The sequence below is a fragment of the Diadema antillarum genome, unplaced genomic scaffold (assembly GCF_040938485.1).
Source record: "Diadema antillarum isolate AM-2024a unplaced genomic scaffold, OU_Dant_1.0 scf00000214, whole genome shotgun sequence".
Classification (NCBI taxonomy): Eukaryota; Metazoa; Echinodermata; class Echinoidea; order Diadematoida; family Diadematidae; genus Diadema; species Diadema antillarum.
The window spans coordinates 136635-160899 of record NW_027271103.1 but is presented as its reverse complement, the minus strand read 5'-3'; the positions used below and the strand labels follow the sequence as shown (position 1 = coordinate 160899).

The 24265-nt window shown below is 39.8% G+C and overlaps 1 protein-coding gene across 1 annotated transcript in view; it reads left to right on the top strand.

Moving 5' to 3' along the window:
- The window catches only part of LOC139724445 (protein CLEC16A-like), a 254765-nt gene that overhangs the window by 149680 nt on the left and 80820 nt on the right, over positions 1-24265 (top strand). Inside the window, exons 21-22 of the mRNA XM_071635587.1 lie at positions 18517-18682; positions 19297-19474. Coding sequence (XP_071491688.1) covers positions 18517-18682; positions 19297-19474 — 344 coding nt within the window. The remainder of the gene's footprint in view (positions 1-18516; positions 18683-19296; positions 19475-24265) is intronic.

Here is a 24265-nt window from a genome sequence, read left to right as displayed (position 1 = left end):
ATTCTGTTTCTCAAGTTAATTCTGTATCACAGAAAACAGAATGAGCAAAATTAGCCACTGCACATCCGTGTTGAACACTCTGGGCTGTCAGTGCAGTGCGCTTGGAATAACTACATTCTAATTCAACCTCAACATTACTTTGCTCAGAAAAAGGTGCAGCTGGGCTCTGCTCTTTGCCAATCACTTCCCGCACTTGGGTTCAATTGCACATGAATGGCTAGATTGCTATGGAAACCTACCAGGAGAAGGCTTTTTGGCATGTATCTGTTATCTAAAGATGGTACCTCTTGCTCTCTCATACCTTTTAGTGCCCAAGATGAGGACCGTCACCCCATGTTTATTCTCTGGACATTGTCGTGACTATGTCCAGAGAAGGGTCCGTTCAAAAATTGCTGTACTCTCTCTGGATTTCTCTTTGCTGGTGATCTCTATCCCTCTTCACTCTTCCTTTCTTTTCTCTTTTTATTCTACACATATGACACTTCACCCTGAGTCAAGCACAACTGTCTCTGACTCAAACTCTTTTCTCTCTAATCTTTCCTCTCCTTTACCACAAGGTGCATGTCATTCTCTCATTGAACCTTACATTCACGTAATCTTCCTCTTTTGTCTGTCTTTCCTTTTGCTCATCGATTAAAAATAGCTCATAGTCTCAAAACTCTGTGCAAACAGCGCAAGTGGCTCGTTTATTTATGAAAGTTGACAGCAAGTAAACACAAACTTTGTGTAGTTGATTCCAAGGTTATTTTGCAAGAATTGCAAAAGGGAAGCTTTACATGTTTTTTTTTTCCCCTCACAATTATGATTGATAGCTGTCTTGTATATCGTGAAGAAGTGAAAGGAAGATGATCGCTGTTTTCATTTCAAACAGCCCAACCCAGCGCGGTTGTTTCAGCTGCAGATTTTTCTCATATTTTTTGGTTGATTTCCTCATTGAAGGTGACATTTTACACCAATTTGTACCACAAGTTGGGGGCAACCCATCGCATTATCACGAGTCAAGCTGTACCAGGTATAGATTCAAATAACATGTTTTGTTGCAGAAACAATGTGTGAACTTTATCCAGCTTGAGTGATAGAATATGATGGAGAAAGAGAGAAGCACAGAATTGGTGTTTTGATTCTTGCATCAATAGTGGCATTGTGTCAAAATATAAAGTGATGCTTCACTCTCAACAGTCATTTCATAAATTGCTTTTATGTAAATCAAAAGTACATACATACACACACACACACACACACACATTATATATATATATATATATATATATATATATATAAATAAATATATATATATATATATATAAATATAAATATATATATATATATATATATATATATATATATATATATATATATATATATATATATATATAGATAAGGTGACAAAGTAGGGTGGTAATGCATTGCAGTCCAACAGTGCTATTCATTCAGACCAAATTTTCGACGAATACATACGTCTTCCTCAGGGTCGATAATGACAATTGTAACAGGGCTAATTGTCATTGTTGACCCTGAGGAAGACGTATGTATTCGTCAAAAATTTGGTCTGAATAGATAGCACTGTTGGACTGAAATGCATTACCACTCTACTTCGTCATCTTTTCTATACTGGTACCAACACGCGGACTACAAGTATCATCACATATAGAGAGATAGATAGACATAGATACACACACACACACAAATGCAACAAGACAACACTGTATCATTGAATTTTCCAATGACTGCTACCCTTATACTGTCACAGTGAACTTGAGTGAATATCCGTGATAATTTCCATTGTAGTGTTCTGCATGGCTTGTGATTGCCAGGAGTGAATCCCACAGGAGAAAGTAACAGGGCTGATGTGGTAACTGAATTTCTCTGTCTCTTAACCCGTTGAGGACAAGTCCTGAGTATACTCGGGCAAGTGTCTATGGGAAATGTGTGTTTCAGCCCGTCAGCAAAATCAGCCCGTCCTTAACAGGTTAAATCTTGAGCATATACTGCTCTGATGCCCTAATATCACTTTGGAAACCAACGTTTCTTTTGAGAGAAATTGTTGTCCCTGATATTCAAATGCACATGTTCGTTTACATGCCTTGATCATGTGACCACCCAGATTGCCATATTATCACACATGGTTATGGAAGGCAAGGCGCTGTCCAAACAAATAGAGATTTGGATGAAGGTGTAATGGATGAATGCAGTATTCTGTGGTTATGATTTAATACTTGGTGAACAATTTAATCGTCAAAACAATAATTTTTTGCCAAACCCCACTTACCTTGTAGTGTTTCTTATCACCTGTAATGTAATACAAAAAGTAAAACCAAATGTTAGTTATTTTTCTGATGGCTTCCTAAACTCATGCACAGTCTTTAAATCATCTTTCCAGAGATGGAACCTAGGATTTTGGTCAAACTTGCTTAGGAGTCATCTCCAACAATGGTGTTAGTAAGTTGTTCAGGTGACCGTGTCAATGCGAGTTGGAATGGTGGTATCCCCAACAGCACTGTGATAATGAGCAGTTGTGCCAGATATGGGCTCCTTTATTGGCAAGGCTTCTTCGAAAAAGATGCGAAGACAAGTTTAAAGCGGGGATGTGAACGTTTATAACATCTCATCCAATTTCATTTTGGGTGATGAGGTGGTCGAGTGGCGCATCACGGAAAGGGATGAAAATAGATTTCAGTACATTGTGTCACTTCACAAGGCCTTTCCTCTCGTTCCTGCGCCACTGTCTCGTAAAACGACCATGTATAATCGTTAGACCCGTGTGGGAGATGATAATAGCAGTTACACACTGAATTTGTCTTGACTATACGGTAGATTATGTAGAGTACGTTGTTTATGCCTCTGTGGTTCTCAGGTGAGGATAAGGAAGGAAAAAGACTGTGTATTCTTGTGTTTACAAGTCTCTTTAGACGTGCATGTACAACTGCAGCATGTAGATAGATTTTTGAATCATCAGTGTACTTTTACTATGTGTTTCAATTTATTGATTCATTAGTTTAATCATTGTTGGGGGTGGGGTGGGGTTGGGTTGCTGGGGATGAGGGAGGAAATGGTGGATTCAGGCAAGGATTTAATCGAGCATTACCCCCTCTAGTGGCCAGATATCGACAGTCTGCAAGCCCCTGACTAAGGCCAATGTGTGTCTACTGGGAGAGAACTTGCTGGACAAAGGGAAGAGGGGACTTCAGCTCACTTTATCTTATTACTGGTAGCCAGTAAACAAGAATTAACGGTCTTGACCTAATACTGAGTTTCGTGGGAAAATGAATAAAAGTGCATATTTCAGATGTCAAATGAATTTGTGCCAAATTTTGATTTATAGAGGTCACTGTTTTAGAGCAGATATTTCTCATAGTTTTTAACCATTTCCAATCAAACTTGGCATAGATAATGATTCTTGATGTTTTATGTGCAAGGTATGCATTTCAAGTGTGTCACAGAGCCAAACATAACATATGTGATGGCCAACTGCTTGGAAGCTTTCCAATACGTATCCACACATTCATATTTACTCTGATAACTGGAATAGTGTATTTCTCACCTCATTAACTCCTCCAGGAAAGGGGAAGGGTAGAGGTATTAATCACATGTAGTGGTAATTCAGTTCTAAATTTACCAGGAATGTCTCTTCCTTGTTTTGAAACATAGCCCTGCAATTTGTTCTGCTTCCTTCATGGGCCGCACTCAAGCTACAAGACTTTTGAAAGTGTCTGGAAATAACACAGGGACAGCTTCCTTAAATCTAGTGTGGTTTAATAACATGTGCATGCATTGTATTGATTGTATTTTCAAGAAGTTGCCGTTGCTAGGATGCATGGAATTCATGAAAATTGATGTTGAGGGTGATCTTTGCTGTGTGGCTGTGTTGATCATCATCAGAGGGACACACGCACGTACCCCTATTGCCTCTTTTATGGGGTTTCTTCCAAAATGCACCAGGCAGCGCATTTATACCTACCCATCTAGCATTCTCTCTTCATTTCGTAGTGAGCACTTTGAAACTTTGTTTGACATGAATCCCTTTTCTGCTTTTCTTGCAAATATGTCATCTGACATAGCAGCCTTGTTGTTGTTTTTCTGACATGGTCGCCAACGCTGGCTGATCAAAACTTTCGATCAGCGCAGTGAGAGAGATGCGTATCTGCTTCAGAGAAATGCCGGGTTGAAATAACAAGTGTCACGTGGTATAAGTGCATGAGTGGAATCGAGATCTTCTGATAGTGCTGCACTTTTCTCTTTACCTCCTTTTGTCGATTCCTTGACTCTCCATTGCTGCGGAGAGAGAAACCAACGAGGCAAACACAAATCTACTTTAGAGAAAGATTTCCTGGAATCCTTGCTTGTGAAAGCATCGCACTTTATGACTGCTTGCTTCAAATTGTACTTCGTGCAACATGCGCATTATGATCGGAGTGGTTTTTGCTACAGTAGTTGAGAAAAGCCTCTTTTTTGTCTCATTTTTTGTCTCTTTCTTTTGTATTACTGCCTCTCTGCCCCCCCCCCCCCCCCAATTAAAATGGTATGGGGGTTGGGTATCTCTTCTGACACTTCATGTTGACAGCACTAAGTATCATAACTTGACAGTTTAGCTAATTCAATATAAAGCTGGTTTAAAGTTACACTCTGTGCATGAGCAGGTACCGGTCAGCAGAGAAAAACAACGAAATGAGACATAGAGTTATAATGAGACATAGAGTTATAATGAGCAATGCCACAGACGGCACCTGAACAGTTTCTTTATGTTGCATTAAAAGGAAGTTCTCTTAACATTAGAGGGAGCTTATTAACATCAAAGCAAGTTGGATGATGCAAGTGACTGATATCTACAATGTAGCTTTACACTTGTTTTGTTTTGGGGGTCATTTAAACCACTGCCAAATGCAAACTGGTCTATTCTCAAGTTCAGATGCATTTGCTTCCATCATTGTTTTTCAATGGTTTGACCATTGTGATGTGAAATGAAGCTATATCTCGCTGAACAAGTACTCTTTATTTTTCAAGATTCCAAACTTTATCATGTCATGTTTGCTGCCTGACCAATTAAACAGGAATGGAACCCAAATATATACATGTGTGGATAGAGTGATTGCAAGTGTATAGTAGAATGCATCAGTGAAAGTTTGGGGAAAATTGAACAATCCTTTGAATGCATGAATCTATCATCAATTTTTAAGATTTCAGAGCTGCCATTGCTGGATGAGAAGACTCCAACATTTTGAGACACCACGTATGGAAAATGAATTAAGGAAATTATAAAGAAAATGTAACATATTTTCACTTTTCTAGCATAATAAAAGAGCACTCAAACTCACCTCTTTCGGAAAGCAGGGATGATATTACCATTAACATATGTCAGGATACAATGTGTGTAATCTTTATAACCAGCTTCAAATAAACATGACATTCAAGAAATAGAAACATTTCTGGATTTTCTAACTACCTCCACCAAGGGAGGAGGTTATGTTTTCATTATCATTGGTTTGTCCGTGTGCAAAATAACTCAAAAAGTCGTGAATGGATTTGCATGAAACATGCAGGAAAGGTTGAGAATGACACAAGAAACAGATGATTAAATTTTGGTAGTGATCTGGAAATTTTTATGGATTTTATGGAGGATTTTCGATATTTTGGCAAGGTAGGCCCAGGCCAATGAACTTTGGAGTTCAAGCTGGGCATTTTTTAGGTTTTCATACGCGCACTAAAGTGCCTACTCTAGTTTCTGCCAGCGAGGTGCGCCGCACGCGGCTAAGGGTTAATGACATAACAAAAGGCTTCTGTATCAGGAAATCGGGTGATTTTCAGCATGCATACGTCAGTATGTATGGGTGGAAATCACTGATGTCACTGGAAGAACAAAATCATCAGTGGAAATTAGCTGCTTGGCAGAGGTCTGCACTCTCAGAGTGCTTCTCTAGTTACTCTCTGGTATAGCTAGCCTCTGGAAGTAATTCTTTGGATTTTGCTTTCGCAGATTTACTAATGTATTCAAATTTGTAGATATTCTTCCTCTCAGGACCTCATATCAAGCTATTTCATCCATTTGTATTCGTTCGACGTACACTATGTCAATACTTTGAATCCACTTTGCAGGCATTGGTTGTTTCAATGTACAGCTAGCCATCGAGCAAGCTTTCTAGTTGTCAAGAACAAACTTTTTCAGAGAGATATTTGATGCAATATTTGGTACCCTGGGGACCAAATGAAAATTCGCCATTTTGTTGAATTAATTTTTTTTTTTTCAGCGCTGTACCCTGGCTTACCAAAAAATGTGTCAAAATATTTTTAGTATTATTTTAGTATTATTATGCACAAAAATGTTCTCTTATTTGTGATTATGCAACAATTAATGTATGCAACTGATAATTATTTTCTGCTCTGAACCTTTTTCTTTCGCATTTCATCTCTTATTATCGACCATTCGCGCACGCGTAGAAGATTATAAAGATGGCAGCCCCCATGATCAAATTTTGAAGAAATACAGTTGATTTTGGGGTGAATTTTCTGGGCTTTCGGTGATTATTATTTTTTTTCTGAAAATAAAAGTTACGGTAGATGATGTTTACAAAACGGTGTGGTGCTAGAAATTACTTCGAAAAACACCTATGGTGCTAGTTCATTGCGACGACTTTGCCGTATCCGAATTCGGAATCGGCGTATCTGAATTTGGATACGCATGATAAAGAATGGGCATGAGATGGCGCTATACAACGCGGTACTCTGGGTTACAACGGTACCCCGGTGTACGGCGTGCGGAATCATTTATAGAATTTGAATAAATTAGTACCGTGTAAGCAAGCGTGTTGGCTTGAAACTGCTTATTGTCATCAGAGCAGTCACAAGTCAGATGCTCATATTTTTTACATAAGTGTTCTATTCCGAACTCTTGACACTTTCACCTTCAGTGGAACTGATGGTTGATGCAATTTCTGTCCCGTATCATATATTTGATGGTAGTTCCACCTCACCTCGACTCACAAGACAATGAGGTGCAATATTTCATTGCCTACATTACTAAGTAATCTGTAATTAGTGTGTAACGTTCCATATGCAATGAGAAGATGGCCTTGACTTTCTGTGAACAGCAGACACACACACACACATGCACTTTAATACACTCATCCTCTCACTCTACCTACAATGTACTGCTATTCATACCTTCCTAACTTTCCTTTTCACGTTTCCATCTACCAGTTCGTGAGACCATCTGCCTATCTTACTGGTCCATTTTTCATCATTCTTTTATTTGTTGGCTGTCAGCAGAAGGTCACATTTTCCTTTTAATATTGTACCTCTGCATGGAGTGCTTTCAAGGTAGCTCTCCTCATTTACAAATTGCATAAGCCATCTACTTCTTAGAAATCTATGTGAAACATACATAATACAGCATAAATTGCTGAAATGGAAGGTGTCAAATCAATCTTTTATATTTTTATGACACCTCCCATCAAACAAAAAGGGGGGAAAGGACCATTAAGCCCTTTTTACACTTGTGTTTCTTAACCCCGTACTTTCTCTGACCCAGGACTATCGTTAGTCCAGTACCAATTTTTTCAGCTTTTTACACTCGCCAGTTAGTCCCGTACTAAACTCTTGTCCGGGGCTAAGGAGAAAATTGACCTTTTTACACTCGTATTTCTTAGTCCGGTACTTTCCAAACCACATGAATATTCATGATTACGCTCTGTACTGTACACGTACACGCACGCACCGGCAGCACTTGATTATCTCGTTTCTGATTGGTCAGTGGGGGTCGGACTTCGTCTCCGTCGCTTAGCCCCAGATTTTTTTTTCGTTCTGTTTACACTCGCTTGCTTGGCACCGCAATTGCGGTGCTGACCCTGCTATTTTGCAGTGGCCCTGCTAGATAGTACGGGACTATCGGTGGGGCTAGCTAGCCCACTTTGGCAAAAACAAGTGTAAACAGAAAGTGGGCTAAGGAAAGTCCGGTACCAACGGTGCGGCTAAGGCCCCCCCCCCCCCCCCCCCTTAGCCCCACCGTTGGTATGGGACTAAGCAAAAATGTGCAAGTGTAAAAAGCCCTTTAGATTTTACAGTATTTGATCATACTTCCTACAAACCCTTGTATTTTTACATCATCCTAAGCCTCCAAACCAAGGATGTCTGAGGCATTCTATCTTTAATTTCCCCATTTTATCATTGTTTTGTAATGGGGGTACATATGGATACGAGTCCTGTGATTGGCTGTAAATCCAGTCATGTGATTTGCTGAGACTCGGGTCGTGGTGACGCACATCTTTGTGGCACATCTCTGTGGCGAGCAAGCCTTCATGACTTAGGAGAGGTCATCAGTGTACTAATGACGACTGGAAACTAAAACTTACTGGCAGTTGGCTATAGAGATATAATGCATGACATAGCAGAGTGGACCTTGACTTGATATGGCAGCATTTCAACAGGATACAGATTGTTGTGCGATATGGCTGCATATTGCTTTATTTATGATTTAGGAAAAAGGCTCAGTCAAACACAAGGATGATCATTTCATACATGTATTTTAATCACAGTGCAAAAATTGATTGGAGGCCCCCTCATTTGCTGCAGATCACACATTGCCAAAACAGTCACTTTGCTTAGTTGCATGTGAAATCCCTGAACTGTGCATGCCTAAACATTGACCTGAGCATGACCAAAGGTACCTTGACCCCAGGCCTAGTGTGGCCAGTTGAAATATGGGTCATTAAAAAAAAGCAGAAGACATATGTATATACACTCAACCAAAAAAGTAAGTTCCCCCCTAGCATTTTTTAATATATCTTAAAAAGTATTTTACCGATTTTCATAATTCAAACTGGAATGGATAGGGAATTTTATTACTCTTAGCATGAATGGCATATCATTGCATTGACTTGTACATAAATAATCAAACAATCACTCATGATTCTGAACTTTTAAGCATGGTTTATTGCATATTTCTCTATCTCTTTCTTGTCATGAGCATACAGTGAAGTATTTAATAATTGATATGTCCACCATCCGCTTCAATGACCAGCCGGCATCTCTTCCTCATACTGTTAAATAAAGTTTGTACTTGGCGCTGCTCAATGTTGGCCCATGCTCTCTGCAAGATGTGCTAAATTTCTTGCAGTGAAGTGTCATCTTTCACCTTCTTGCTGGCTTTCCGCTTAATGATATCCCAAAGATTCTCTATTGGATTACAGTCATTGAGCGAAACCGCTAGTCTCCCACCTCCTTAACCAGAACTCCAGCTTCAAGGAAAGCTGTAGCTCTCCCTCTTTCAAAAATTTGCAGACGCGGCGTGATGCAAAATGGCCATAGGCACATTACTGTGATCAACCCAAATGGAATTAAAAAGCACAGGCTTCGACCAACATTTTCATATTTAAAAGGCCTATTGTTTAAAAAGTATGCATAACATCAGTTTAATAGGGAAGCACATTGTACCTGAAGAAATTCCTGAGATTACATAACAATTCAAAAAGGTCATTGCTAACTGCATAGGAAATGTATACAATTGCTTCATATAACCTTAAGTGCAACTTTTTCCCCATGCATTTTGACATAAAATGCATTTTTTCTCACCAATAATGATATCTGGTGGCAATGATATGCCATTCATGTTATGAGTAATAAAATTCCCTATCCATTCCGTTTGAATTATGAAAATCGGTAAAATACTTTTGAGATAGATCCAAAAATGCTAGGGGGGAACTTACTTTTTGGTCGAGTGTATATATATATATGGTTTTTTGTTGTTGTTTTTTTAGATGTATGCCGTTCACTAGCACGCACAGTGCAAAGCAATTATAACGAGCCTTTCAAAAAGAAAATCAGATACACCAATTATGCATCGCATTTAACGAATCTGGGATGTCTTTAACTTCTAGAATTCTAATATGCAATGAATGTGAAACACTGAAAAGTGTGTGCTATAAATCAAAGTTTCAAGCAATGAACTCACCATAGAGTTAAGCCTCTTTGCACCCACTCTGTAGATAATGGCATTCATTCCAAGAAAAGCAACAATAACAACAAAAAAACCCTATAATGAGCATTCTGTTTGCCAAAACAATGGTATTAGAGAATTATTGGGAAAATCCCTTTTTAGGGCTATTTACACTTGTATTTCTTAACCCCGGACTTCTCTGACCCAGGATTATCGTTAGTCCCGTACCAATTTTTCAGCTTTTTACACTGGCCAATTAGTCCCGTACTATCTCTTGTCCGGGGCTAAGGAGAAAACTGACCTTTTTACACTCATATTCTTAGCCCCGGACTTTCCAACCACATGAATATTCATGATTACGCTGTGTACTGTACTTCGTACACGCGCGCACCGGCACCACTTGATTACCTCGCTTCTGATTGGTCAGTGAGGGTCGGACTTCGTCTCCGTCGCTTAGCCCAGGATTATTTTTCGTTCTGTTTACACTCAGTTGCTTGGCACCGCAATTGCGGTGCTAACCCCTGCTATTTGCAGGGCCAGATAGTACCGTACTATCGGTGGGGCTAGCCCACTTTGGCAAAAACGAGTGTAAACAGAAAGTGGGCTAAGGATAGTCCCGTACCAATGGTGGGGCTAAGGCCCCCCCTTAGCCCCACCGTTGGTCCGGGGCTAAGCAAAAATTTACAAGTGTAAAAAGCCCTTAAGTGTCACAGATGCATGCATGTTATCAACCATCAGTCACCTTTAGATGCTACCATGAGAAGTATCAAAATTTTGTGGTTTTAGTCGTTAAAATCAGATAGTATCTGTCTTTCCTGGCATCTGAGAATAAAACAAGCCTCCCAAACTGTCAATCTAACCAATGCATTGGAATGATGATATCAGGATAATTCAAATTACATCTTGCATCATATTTATTTGATACAAAAAAATAACAAATATAAAAAAACATGACACACAATTTTGATTTTTATATGTTCTTCTTGTTTAAGAATAAACCATGTAGAATGAGAAACAATCCTAAGAATGCCTCTGATAGCAGTACAATGTACATATCCTTGATATCAAATATACTATGGCATACTAGTAGCACAAGAACTTTTGACCCTTCTCAAGTTTTATCACTGTATGCAAGTGAACTTATATCCACCAAATACGCGATTAAGATATAGGCCTACCCAGTCACAGCCACACACCTATTCATAGTACACGGTCACACTGATACACACACACACACACACACACACACACACACACACACATACACACACATACACACACACACATACACACACATGCATGCATTTGATGTATTTAGCATAAATCTAATAGAAATATAATGGCATAAAAGAGACAAGATGTCAAATTTTTCAGGACATGTTAGACTCGCCCAGGAAATCAGAGCTGTCTTTATGTGTATGAGTGTATCCTTGCAATCAGTCTGCCAATCAGATAGCAATTTTGCAATCGACTCTCATCAACTCCTTTGTGGCACAGATATATCTGTATGCCAGGTTGCACCAAGGCCCAGGGAAGAACGGTTATGAAAGCTGCCATTCAATGCGGAATCCTATGTCTGAATGTCTGGCCGGCGGGAAATTCTGGGAAAAATTAATTTGTGACATTTGACGAGGCAATATGTTTGAAATGTCAGGACTGATTGACCTTTACCCACGCGTGTTGAATTGTGTGTGCGTGAATTTGTCGTGAAATATTATGTGGATGTACATTATATGCCTCATTCCCTTTCCGCAGTTCAGTGCTCCGTAACCAGTGCAGGGACAGGATTGAAAACCATCCTTTATTAATAACCCTTTCTAGCCAGCAGCTTGAATTTGGAAAAAATTGTCATTGAGCACAGATGTCAATAGAGATTTTGTTGTTGCTGTTGGTGTTCTTAATCTTTTTCCACAGCAGAGATTCTTAAAGTTCTGCGTCTTACAAGTCTTAAAGCTATATTTTTACACTGCCAGATAACTGGAGAGCTAGAATTATAATATGGAGAAGGCTATGGGTAATATATTAATTTTTTTCATGTGACTTAAAATTACTTTCTACAGAAGTATGATGAGCTGGTTGTGATCCCCACGGCTCTTGATGAAAAGAGGAGGTTGGTTCTTAGTGAGCATCATGTGTTCTTCTGGAGTATCAAGATTGTCTGGGCCATTATTGCTCGTTATTGTTAGACCCGACCAGACAGCTAGAGGTTGATATCCTAGTGGTAGCTCATGGTAGACCTACAAAGCAAGCATTTCTCCTGAGAGTCCCTTACCTGGAGTCCCTGTTGATTTCTACCAGCAACTTGATACATCGCTATAAACACATTCAATATAATATCTATGCATCTATCTATACATATATTTAGATGCAGGTTGTATAAATCTATATTTAATCATATACATACATACATAGATACATACATACACACATACACGCTCATATATCTTCTCTTGTCTGTCTTAAACCCTTTGTACCAGTAAAGGTTTGTGAGTTCATATGGCCATTCAGTTGATAACATATCATGTACAATTGCACTTATGAATAGATTTCTTAAAAGCTATACAGATCATTATATTTGAGTGTAGGCCTGCATGAAAGTCCAACAATGATGTTGCTTTTTGTAAGATACAGAAATGAGTAGGGACATATTTCCTGTTTGCAGACAGGGTTGAAGGTCAATTGTCAGGGTTGGTGGTAATGCTCAATGAACTTCAAATTTGGAATAAAGGTTCATGTACTTATGGCAGAATTGTGAATACATGAGGAAACAAGAGGTATCCCAGTTGACTTAAGGCTGCAGTCTGTTCGCCCCAGTTATGAGGGGAAGTTCATTCCAGTGTATCCACTTTGTATGTTAACTAATGCCAGCAAAGCTATGCTAAGCAACCACATGAAACATAAGTATGTTTTATATACAAATATTTGTGCACCCCTGGACATGTGTTTTCCCAGTCAGCCCTAAGTGATGTTTAGCTGATGTTTGTACAAATATTCTATTCCAGTGTTGTAATGGAGAGCCACCCTTTCCGTCTTAATGTGGTGTGTGTGTGTGTGGGAAGGGGAGAGGGGAGGGGAGTGGAGGAAGAGGGCTAGGAAAACAGCACTCTTGTCTTACAAGGTGCAGCAAATAAAATTGTTCTCCATATGAAGGAACACAATGACACAATGATGGTTGAAAAAGAGTTTGATTTTGAATGCATATGTGCTGTCTTGTGGAGGCATTTTCATGCATTTTAAAGATTTACTTCCAGAGCGATCTCAGTTCAATTTATTTGTTGCATGAGCTAATGTGCAAAAGAAAAGTTGATGCAGTCAGAGATTAGAGACAGACCGAATAGTTTGCCGAGATGGAATGAAGTAAATTGAGGTTGTGAGGTCAAGCATGATCATGGTCTTAGTTCATGTCATAGTGGGGTTTATAACTCACACGCACCTTCATAGCAGATGGAAAATGATTCCTATTAAGTGATTATTGCTGGGATGAAACAGAGCAGCCCTCTCTTTTTCTTTCTTTTTTTTGTTGTCATTTCAGTAATATAGATAGCTGTATTCTATTATTTTTGTCCTATTGTGGGTTTTTGTTGTTGTTTTTTTCCCAGCAGCTGTAACTAAAGTTGCGGTGCTTCATCATTTGAAATCAATAAGAGTTTATGAAATGACGTTATCCTGAAATAAATCATGTTTACATTCGCCCAAACAGATGTATGCTTGATATTGTCTTGGCAATCATTTCAAAGCATTCATTGGTTGATATATTTAGGAGCATAATTCCCCCCCCCCCCCCCCCCCCCACCCGGCCTGATACAAGTATAGAATTACACTTTCAGTTGTTTTTCATTGTGAGAATAACCATATCTTGCAGAAAACAATATAAGTCAACCTCAAAGTAAAGCTGTTTATGCTGACCGGTATCATGGTAACAACATGAAATGTTTTTTGTTGTAGCATAGACATGTCTTGATGCTATTCATAGATTTTATGCTTCCTTGTGGGAAGACGTAAATGCTCAGTTGCTGTGAGTGTAGGTGCCAGTATATATTTGTTTATAAATTCAGGTGTAAATAGATAGATATAGATAGATAGATAGATAGATAGATAGATAGATAGAAAGATAGATAGGTATAGATAGATAGATAGATAGATAGATAGATAGATAGATAGAGATAGACACAGTAGATACAGTCGTGGATGGATAGATAATAGGGGGGTTGAGAGAGAAGGAGAGATACATAGATAATAGGGGGGTTGAGAGAGAAGGAGAGATACATATTGTAAAGCAAGAAATATTCATGGCATGAAATTTTTGCTTAAATGCCACTGGCATTTAATGCATATAGTGTAAACAAGAACTTTCGCATTCATTTAAATTTTGCGAATCTTGGCTCATGCGAAATTTGCGAAGTTAAAATGCACGTGGACATTTTGGGTTTTACAGTATACTGACTTATTCTGAACTATTGACATCCCACAAGCTGTAATGAACTCTGAATACCTTCAAACATGTCTCACTCTTCTAACGTGGATCTGTGATTCTCCTGCCGCTTTCACATTTGTTTTTTCACACTAAAAATTTGTGCCAGTGTTTCAACAAGACAATGCCTGGCTGTAACTCCTGAACAGTCCTGGAAGAAATGCATTCACACTGCTTTCATTCTTTTCGAACAACTCCGATGCAGTCTCGTGATAGCGCAGTCATACTGAAGAACATTGAGCCGGCACTAAAGCTCATGTTCTGTTTACGCTTATTCATTGCCTCTAGTCGCTTGGGGGCATTGTGTGCAGGAATAGAAATAATTGCCTGCACAATTAAAATATAATATTCTAATCGATTTTTAGCTCACCTGAGCCGAAGGCTCAAGTGAGCTATTGCGATCGCTCTTCGTCCGGCGTCCGTCGTGTGTCGTGCGTAAACTTTTACATTTTCATCTTCTTCTTGAGAACCCCATGACCGATTTTCACCAAACTTGGCAGGTAGCATCCCTAGGGGGATAGGATCTCAATTTGTTCAAGTGGGCTCTATGCCCCACCTGGGGGGCCCCCAGAGGGGCCCAAATCCCCCAAAATTAAGGAATCTTCAAAAATCTTCTTCTCTAGAACCAGAAGTGATAGAGCTAAGTTGATACTATGAATTAGTGCAATGATGACTGCAGTTTCAAGTTTGTTCATGGCGGAATCAGGGGTGCCCCCCTTGGGACCCAGGGGAGGGTTCCTAATGGGGCCCAAATTGTACATTTTCATCTTTTTCTTGAAAATGCCATTATGAATTTTCACTAAAGTTGGCAGGTAGCATCCCTAGGGGGAAAGAATCTCATTCCCATCAAATGGGCACCATGCCCCACCTAGGGGGCCCCATGGGGCCTAAATTTGGACTGAAATTGTAAATTTTCACCTTTTTCTTGAAAACCTTATCACTAATTTTCACCAAACTTGACAGGTAGCATCCCTAGGGGGAATAGAATCTCAATTCCATCAAATGGGCACCATGCCCCTGTAAGGAATCTTTACAGATTTTCTCTAGAACTGGAAGTGATTGAGCTAAGTTAATACAATGAGTCAGTATATTGATGACTGTTGTTTCAAGTTTGTTTTTGGGAGAATCAGGGGTCAAATCATGAAATTGTATCCGTTTACGCGAGATAGCTCAAGACTGGATCAAGCAAATTTCACCAAACTTGGTCCAAGGATGAAGTATGATGGGGCAATTAGTTGAGTAGTTTTTTAGTGAAATTGACAAGAGGTCAAAGGTCAAAAGGTCAAGGTCAAATGCTAAAAATGTTGCTATTTCCCCCATATCTATGCAATGCCCAAAGGTATTTTCTTGAAACTTAGTGTAGACATGTACCCATGCGTAAAGATTCTCCAGAGAGTTTCATGTCATATGGTCAAAGGTCGAAAGGTCAAAGGTCAGGTGACTTATTGTTACAATTTCACTTTTCTTGCAAATGGTTCAATGTACAATGTATCTTCATGGAACTTGGTACACACGCATGCACTGACTGGTAGGGATTATCTAGGGAATTTAGGGGTCATGGGTCAATAGCCAGGGGGCCAAAGGTCAAGGTCAATTCCTCAAAATTCACTATTTATTTTATACTGTAATTACACTTTCTCTTCATACCTTGAAAATTACTCAGTGCATAAATTTTATGTAAGGGTCAGTCAAAAGTCGAGTAAAAATCCTCAATTCCCCAAATACATGTACCTGCACTCTTATACAAATATAGCAAACCACAGTTCAAGGATAGTGAACATTCAAGACATTTCTGACAAACCTGTCATTTCGATATTTTGCCAGCTATGTGAAACTATCACCACACATTGTGAAGACATTGTGCTATACACTTATTGGGAGAATCATGCATTATGGCGGAAGCATACCAGTCGCCATAACGACATTTCTAGTTCTGTCTGCATTTTCTTTCATGATACAAAACGCTGAAAATGAAATGTTTCCAGTTAGGGGTCACTATGGGTGTGGTGCAGTGAGATTGTTGATGATTCAAAACACCGGTTGCTTGAGAAAGACGCCTCGGCGAAATAGGGCGAGATGCAGCCATGAATAAGTTTTCATCAGGTTTTGTCTACAGGTGTATCCACATGTTACATCAATGCTACTGCTCTCTTTGTGTCCCTTCCTCTTCATCATTATGTGCTACAAGATTATCAGACTGTCAGGAAATAAGCCCTTGCCTAATTGAATCATTCTCGCAGAAGCGCCAGTCGCTAATTGTATTACTGACACTTTGCACCCTTACCCAAGTCTTGAATGTGCTATCTCTCTATTGATTGACAGATGAGATGTGTTCATCAATTAATTTGTGTAATAATGGCAGGCACTTCTGATGGGTGATGTTGTAATAATTATATGCACAAATTAGCCATATTCAATGGCTGCAGCGTAAGGAAGGATCCAAGCTTTGTTTGCTTATGGTCATGTGGTTGTAATAACAAGTAGAAAAGCCTTTCGTTCCAATTGGACAGTGTGTCGTAAGATTGATTTCCAACTTCAGTTAAATATTCACTTCTGAATGAGGCTGCCTCCGTAGCCCTAGGTATATGTAGCTAAAGTTTGGCTATTAAGTGCCACTACTGCTTCTATTCACATTAAAAAGAAATGTGGCAAGGATGGTAGTAATGATAGTAAAAAGAACGAGAGAGAAAAAAAGAAGAGTAGAAGGAAGAGAAGAAGGAGCAAAGAGGACTCAGACTTGTAGTCCCACCGTCCATGTTTGCTCTTCATGACCAAGTCCTTTTCTTCCATCAGTGTCTCCAATTTCCTACTTTTTTTTTTTTTCAGTTCTCCATACTCCTAGTTTCCAGTGATACATGATTGGTTTCACTTATGATTGCAAAACCAGCCATGCAACAATAACACAAAAAGGGGGAAAAGGAGAAAGCTGGTTTCTGGACAATCACCAAGCTTGCACGTAGGAATTTAAATGCAATTTATTGATTTCAGAACACCTTTGTTATAATGCCTCATGAAAATTCATGTCTAAGCAGTTTGTAACTTGAACTGATGTGAAGTAGTGGAAATATGACATTTTCTGTTTTCAAACAAATACCAACTATCTTTATATCTTTAGGTAGTGTATCATGCAGTGATTATGATGCAAAGTCATGCAAGACATTATTTTTTCAAGATTAATGGAAAGTATGTGGCCATGGTAACAGCACATCATATCCCCCAATTCTGAAGAAAAAAAAAATCTGAGATAATCTATCCAGTTTTGAAGTGATTTAAAAGAAATCTGGCACACAGATGATGTCAGTTTAGCAATGTTGTACTCATCATTTACAATATATACAAAGTTACTGTTAATTATTCTCAACAATGTACCAGAGCAAAAGTGTTTAATAAGCAGGGCACTAAATCACCTTCAGTAATGTTTCTTCAAGTTGTCGCTGGATTCCCATACAGTATGAGGTTATTCCTTGCAGCCGAACAAAAAATTTGCAAATAGCCACGAAAAGCTACAGTGCTGTATCAGTTAAGTCACAGCCATATGCGTGTAGCAGGCTGCTGAGCTGATTGTGCATACTCATGATGTTGGTATATAAACTCACAATTCTGTCAAGTGCAGTACATGGTTTTAGTTGGGGTTTTTTTGTTGGTGTTGGAATGGTTAAATATTGGCAATTTGATGTAGCGATATTTCAGGATGAGAGTGTGCCCTGGGACTGATTGAGCACCTGTCTCCCATCCAAGGGCAGTCCCGTGGGCCTCTCACTCGCTTCGTGGCCCAGATACCAAGATGAGCTCAGTTCCCTGATGAACCTAGGGCAGAGACTGGAATATTCAGTGTCTAGGCAGGTATCAACTGGATGCAGTTTTGGGTGCCATTATCTGTGGGTACTAAAGAATGTGAGCAAATTGTGAAAGGAAAAAAAAAGAAATGAAAGGGAAAGAAGGGAACAGTACAAAATATTAAAAGAAAATAAATCACAAGCAAAAAGGCACAGAGACACAAACAAGAAACAAACAACAAAATAAGAAAAATAACAAAGTTTTTTATGACAGATGAAAGGGTTTTTGTCCATGTATAATCTCTCAGTGCCTACCTCTGTCATTCTTCCATCTTGTTCTGTAGGACCTGGAGGTAACTGGTGATAAAGATGACAGCCGCTCTCTGCAGGTCACCGTCCACAAGCGCTCGACGGCATCACCCCACGCCAAGCCCGTGCCCCTCCTGGCCGCCCGCTTCCAGTTCGATGACCACATCAGGTGCATGGCAGCCAAGCAGCGGCTGACCAAAGGTGAGGATTTGTGATGACGTCCAATGAGAATCCACCTAGTATGACATGTGCTTCTATCAGTCACGTGACCTCCCTGTCATGCACATCCTTGTTAATTTTCATATCACATGCCTTTGATGGCTGGGCTGTATGTTATAAGGCGAGATGTCTGGGTATTTTGTCTGTCCATGTGTATTTCATCCTGTTAATTTTTTTTTCTTGAGTGCCAGATGTTACCTGGAAACTGCCCAATGAAACAATCATAGTATGTTGTTGGTAGTATTATGAAGAACTTGTCTAGGTGAAGAGATTCACTAGGTGAATAGTGTTTTCATGCTTTGAATTCTAATTTATTCCCGAAACTCATAAAAGTATGATATCAATTCAAGAACACAATGATACCAAATGGTAGGGAGGCATGGAAAGCTCAGAGATATATGAAATATGAATTTCAAATATTGTAGCCCACCTTGTCCAAACTTAAGGACTCTTCCACAATCCCCTATCTCCAACAATGCTTATTGAAAGGTTAAAACATTGAATGTTATGACACAAAATGTTGCGTGTTAATTTGTAAAAGACTTAATTTTCATCCTCCCTCCCACCCTTTCTTCCTTCGTGTATCTTTATCACAGGACGCCTCAAGGCCCGCCAAGCTCAGATGGCTTGCCTGGCAGAGCTCCTCGAGATCCCTCTCAGCCACCACACAGGACTGTATGGCTCCTCCTCCGCCATCTCCCACCATCCTGGCATGGCCATTGCTGTGGGGCAGCCCAGTGGCAAGAGCGGGGCAAGTAGCCCCAGTCCTGCAAGGTAGGAAACATACAACACAATATGATGATAATAATTTTTAAAAAAAGTGATTACAGTGTAGTGGTCATAGTGAAGATGATGATAATAGCAATACATTGCAGTAGCAATAGCATTAGTTGTGAATAATGCAGCCTGTAGAAGCAGCAGCCGTAGAAGCGAAAGCAGTACAAACAATTAAGATGATATTTTAGAAAAATAGATATGTGATGCCATGTTGTGAGTATCCCCACTCCAATTCTCAGCACTCTCGCTTGTTTAATTGAATTTAAGATGATAGTAATTGGATCGTTCGCGGACACGTTCTTGAAGATGCACGTGCACAAAGTCTAAGAAGGCAAATTAGAGTCTGCCATTTGGCGAGAGGATAGTGTTTGCATTATTTCTGGGAAGGCAAATGAGAGTACATTTAGTTTAGAATCGTGTAAGCTTTAGATTTCATAGCCGTCCAAGCATTCCAAGAATTTTTTTTTTTTTCCGATTTGTGTTTGGTCCTAAGCTTTTCATAGAAAGCCAGAGAGAAATCTTATCCATGGAAGCGAAGACGAAAGAAAACACAGAGGGAATAAGAGAGAGGGAGTGAGAAGAAATATATGCTTGTTTTTTTTTTTGTGGTTGATATGAGATAGGAAGAAAAAAAAAACAAAACAAGAGGGAAATAGAGAGAGAGAGAGTAAATGTGAAAGTTTTTGTTTAGATACGCTCTAAGGAGAAAGGATAGGGAAAGAGCAGAAGACATATTTACTCAATAGTATGATTTCAGTGCTATTCCCAGAATAGTGCCATGCCAGATTCCAAGTATGGCAATTATTGCAAACAACCCTGCTGCTCATTTAGGGCGCAGCGTCTGTTAATATATTATACCGGTATAATATGAGAAAGGCGACAGTGAAAGCGATAAATGCATGAGAAGAAAAAAGGGGGGAAAAAACAGTGAGAGAGATTTGCAGAACTGAGAAAGGAAGAGTGAGCATATTTGCTTGGATATATACTAATGAAACAGAAGATTTGTGTAGAGAGTTGGGAGAGAGAAGATGAATTGTATACAGAACTGATGGGGCACAAGGTATGCTTAATTTTGTCTCTGCAAGATTCCAGGTTGCTCAGATCAGGCAATTAGCAAGAGGCTAATACAATACCACCCCCCTCCTTTTCCCCATATCTTAGATATGAGGAATGGAGGTGATCATCAAAGCTTGGGGGGGGGGGGGATAGAAGAGATAAAGTGAAACAGAGACAGACAAATTAGATACAGAAAGATGAGCTACTCAAACAAAGGATATTTTACCTTTGATCCAGCTCTGTCGTCTTTCCTATCTCTACCATAGTATCTCCATCTCAACCTCCCCCTGCATTTCCCTCTCTCCTTTCCCCTCACTCTCCCTCTCTCTCTCTACTTTTATTCTCCTGCCATGTATTCTGTCATCCCCACCACCCCTCCCCCCCCCCCCCCCTGCTGGGGCCTCTGAGAGATGGTTTCCAAGAATCGGCTTCCCCTAAAGCTCCCAGGCCGTAGCCGCTCGTCTGCAATCAGGCAGGTGTGCCGAGGAGACTGACAGTCCACCTCCGCTCAGGCAGGTGATGCTCGTAGCTAGTCTCCTCCCGAAGCCGTCGCTCCACTGTCCTCAATACTCTACCACGCCCCTTTTTTCTCTCTGACTTTACTGATTACTGATTCAGGAGGCATGGGAGGTGTGCATTGCTATTGGCAAGTTAAACACACACTCACACACATACAGACATTTGTATTACCTATCCTGATCTCTCCATGAATGTTCCATTCTAGTGCTACCTCTCACTGTGTCACTTCCTCCCCCCCCCCCCCCCCTTTGTGCCTTTGTATAATCTTTAATGTGACTGAAGAGCAGGTTGATTGAACTTTGGAGTTCAGGCAACATCTTGCTAATTGATGATGCAAAGATGTATGGGAGTTGAATCTTGAGAAAGAAGGGAATGCAGAACCTGAATCCCATCGCCATAAAAAAAGGCTGCAGTTAGCAAACAAGTTGTGCAGACGTGATGCATACCAGATCACGCGGGATGCTGAGGGAAAAAAAAAATCATTAAAAAAAGAGCTCCAGACTTGCTCCTTATTGGTTGAGAAACTTCTGACATCACACCTACAGCTCTTTGCTTGGCCAATCAGTTGATTGCAGTGCTCCCCGCCTCATCACCTGAAGAGAAAGAGAGGGAGAGAGAGACTAGATGCTGCATAGAGCTCTACATTTCTCACTATGTGCTGAGATGGACACATCTTAGTTGCCTGCATGTTTGTCTGTTTGGTTTTTTTTAAACTCTACTGGGTGTACAGACAAGAACAAGTGCAGACGAAACACGTTTAGCAGAGAATAATAAGCAGAGAAACAAAGTGACAATGTTAGTGTGAAAGAAAATATATGCTGTTAATTGTGATTGAGTGAAGATGACTGCAATGAAAACTTAAATCATATGCATCATTTACAAAATATGTGACATTTGTATGCTGGCTCTGTGCGCACTAAATATCGATTTGCTGCACAAATCCAGTTGTGTACATGACTAATTTCTACTGCCTTCTGATGCAGATGTGCTTCATCAAGTGGTTGTAATGTTCACCTCTTGTTGCCAAGGGAAGTAGTGAACTTCATACCAATGTTGGAGATAACATTGCAAAGTTTCATTATTCAGGGACAATATGAATTAGGTATTAAATGATGACACTTTTTCTCCCATGCACACTCACACTCACATACACAAACACAAATATGTAAATATTTCTGCAGACGACTCAGGGATGTTTTTGTTGCTGTAGATATTGGTTTTTTATTGTTTGTTTTTGTTTTTTGCTGGAATCTAGAGGTAATATCCAAGAAATATAAAGGCTGACAGAGCATGTAGTTTTAGTCTGTAGAAAATCACATATAAAAAGTATGGTAGACAAAGAGTCCTAGTGCTGAAATAGAGGGCACCAATAGAGAGTACAAGTCTCACTTGTTGTAGTTTTTACTGTGCAGTAAGCCAAAATCTTAATTTTCAAGGCCTTTGAAGACATCATGAAATAGATTGATTTGTTGGTAGCTACCAGGTGAAGGAATTGATTGGTAGTAGCTGGTTTGAGCAGCATACTGTATGCGAGGATTCAAGCCCCTCTTAGTGTGGGGAATCATATGCGGCCAATAATGTTGAGGATGATGGTGGTGCGTGTTAGCGACAAGCCGACACTCAGGGGGTTGAGGGAGCAATTGCGTCAGCGTAAGTTGAACATGACATTCACACATCGAGTGAGCATGCCTCGGCGTGTTGTACATACCCCCCAAGGTCAGTGTGTGACCTTCGCATGGAAAGGGAACACTTTTTTCCCCCTGCTTTGTTTGATTAATGTCGTAAATGCCTGCAAGATGCCGCCAGCATCCAGAAGTACCTGGAAGAAATGTTTGTTGAGGGTTCTCATTGCCACGGTACTCATTTTTCAGTGAATAAGGAAGAGTATCATTGTTTGTATCTGAAGAAGCATCAGGCATTTTTGTAGGAAAATTGCAGCATTAGTGGCATAAAGACGTGTGACATAGTCTGAAGACGGTAACCTTTTCACATGCACAAATGATTGTGTACTCCCCCACCCCCGTAGACCTAACTGCTAAATTAGCAATCTTCTCACTATGTGTGTGCATGAATGTTCTCCACAAAGGAAGGTCTCTAATGGAAGCCTGTACAGCTTCAGGTAAATTTCAATTGAAGATGACATTTGACGTCTGAAAATTCTGTATCACATTACAGTTTACTCTGCTCAAAGGTATTTAATGGCTTTGAGAATTGAGTATGGCCCTGTGAGTTTATTCATTTTCTCTGAGTGCTTGAGGCATTTTCCAGGTTCCACAACACACAGAAATAAACATTCGTGAGAAAACTAACATTTTGACGGCAGAATCAATGTTGTGTGCAATGTCGATATGAGTCATCATATTAGGCCCCAGGGTGTACTGCCTACTTTGGTTCACATTTGCTGATTTGTGAGTGGGGGCTTCTTATGCCTGGCTGTAGATTTTATGTTTTCTCAGTCTGTTCAGTACTCACCTTGAAAATGCACCCAAAGTTGTAATATTAAAATGCTGAACTGTGTCTGTGCTTGGTCCTGGTAACCTTTGAAGCACTTACCATGCCTTTCTTGGATGTGTGATTCATTTGGAAAATTGCCAGGTAGGACTGTTACAATCCCCATGATAGCTGTAAGACAATGTCAGATGCAGGAAAAATGCAAATTTTTACCCAAGTTTAATGTGTGAAATGCAGTGGGGGGTAGGCAGGGATTTGTCTCAGAATATTTGCTTTATATTCCCCAGGCTGGTTAATATGTCTAGTGCTTTCCCCCTGTGATGATCGAGGCATATCGCATCATTTGAACGTGTGAGCAAGGGCATGTAAAGTGTCATGTTAGCAATGCATTTTAAAAGATTGATTTGCTTGGTCTCGTTATGTAGCTCTCAAGCTAGATGATGTAGGGAAAGTCTTTTGTTATTTGATTGTGCCGCATTATGTAATTTATATATGGATGCCTATACCATCTTTTTGTTATGACACATGTATGCAAATGAAATTCTGTGAAAATGTGGCAGGCTTACCACATGCACATCATTTCAGAACACTGTTTTTCAAAGAGGCCCTTTATTTTGTTTGGCTCTTTTCTTTTAATAGAAGAAGGCCATGCATGTAGTAAACGAGGGGAACAAACTCCAGCCAAATAAAAGTAATCAGTGAATTCACAACTGCAAGCTGATAATTTTTCTTGCTTTTCTGTTTTTTCATTAAATTTGTGTA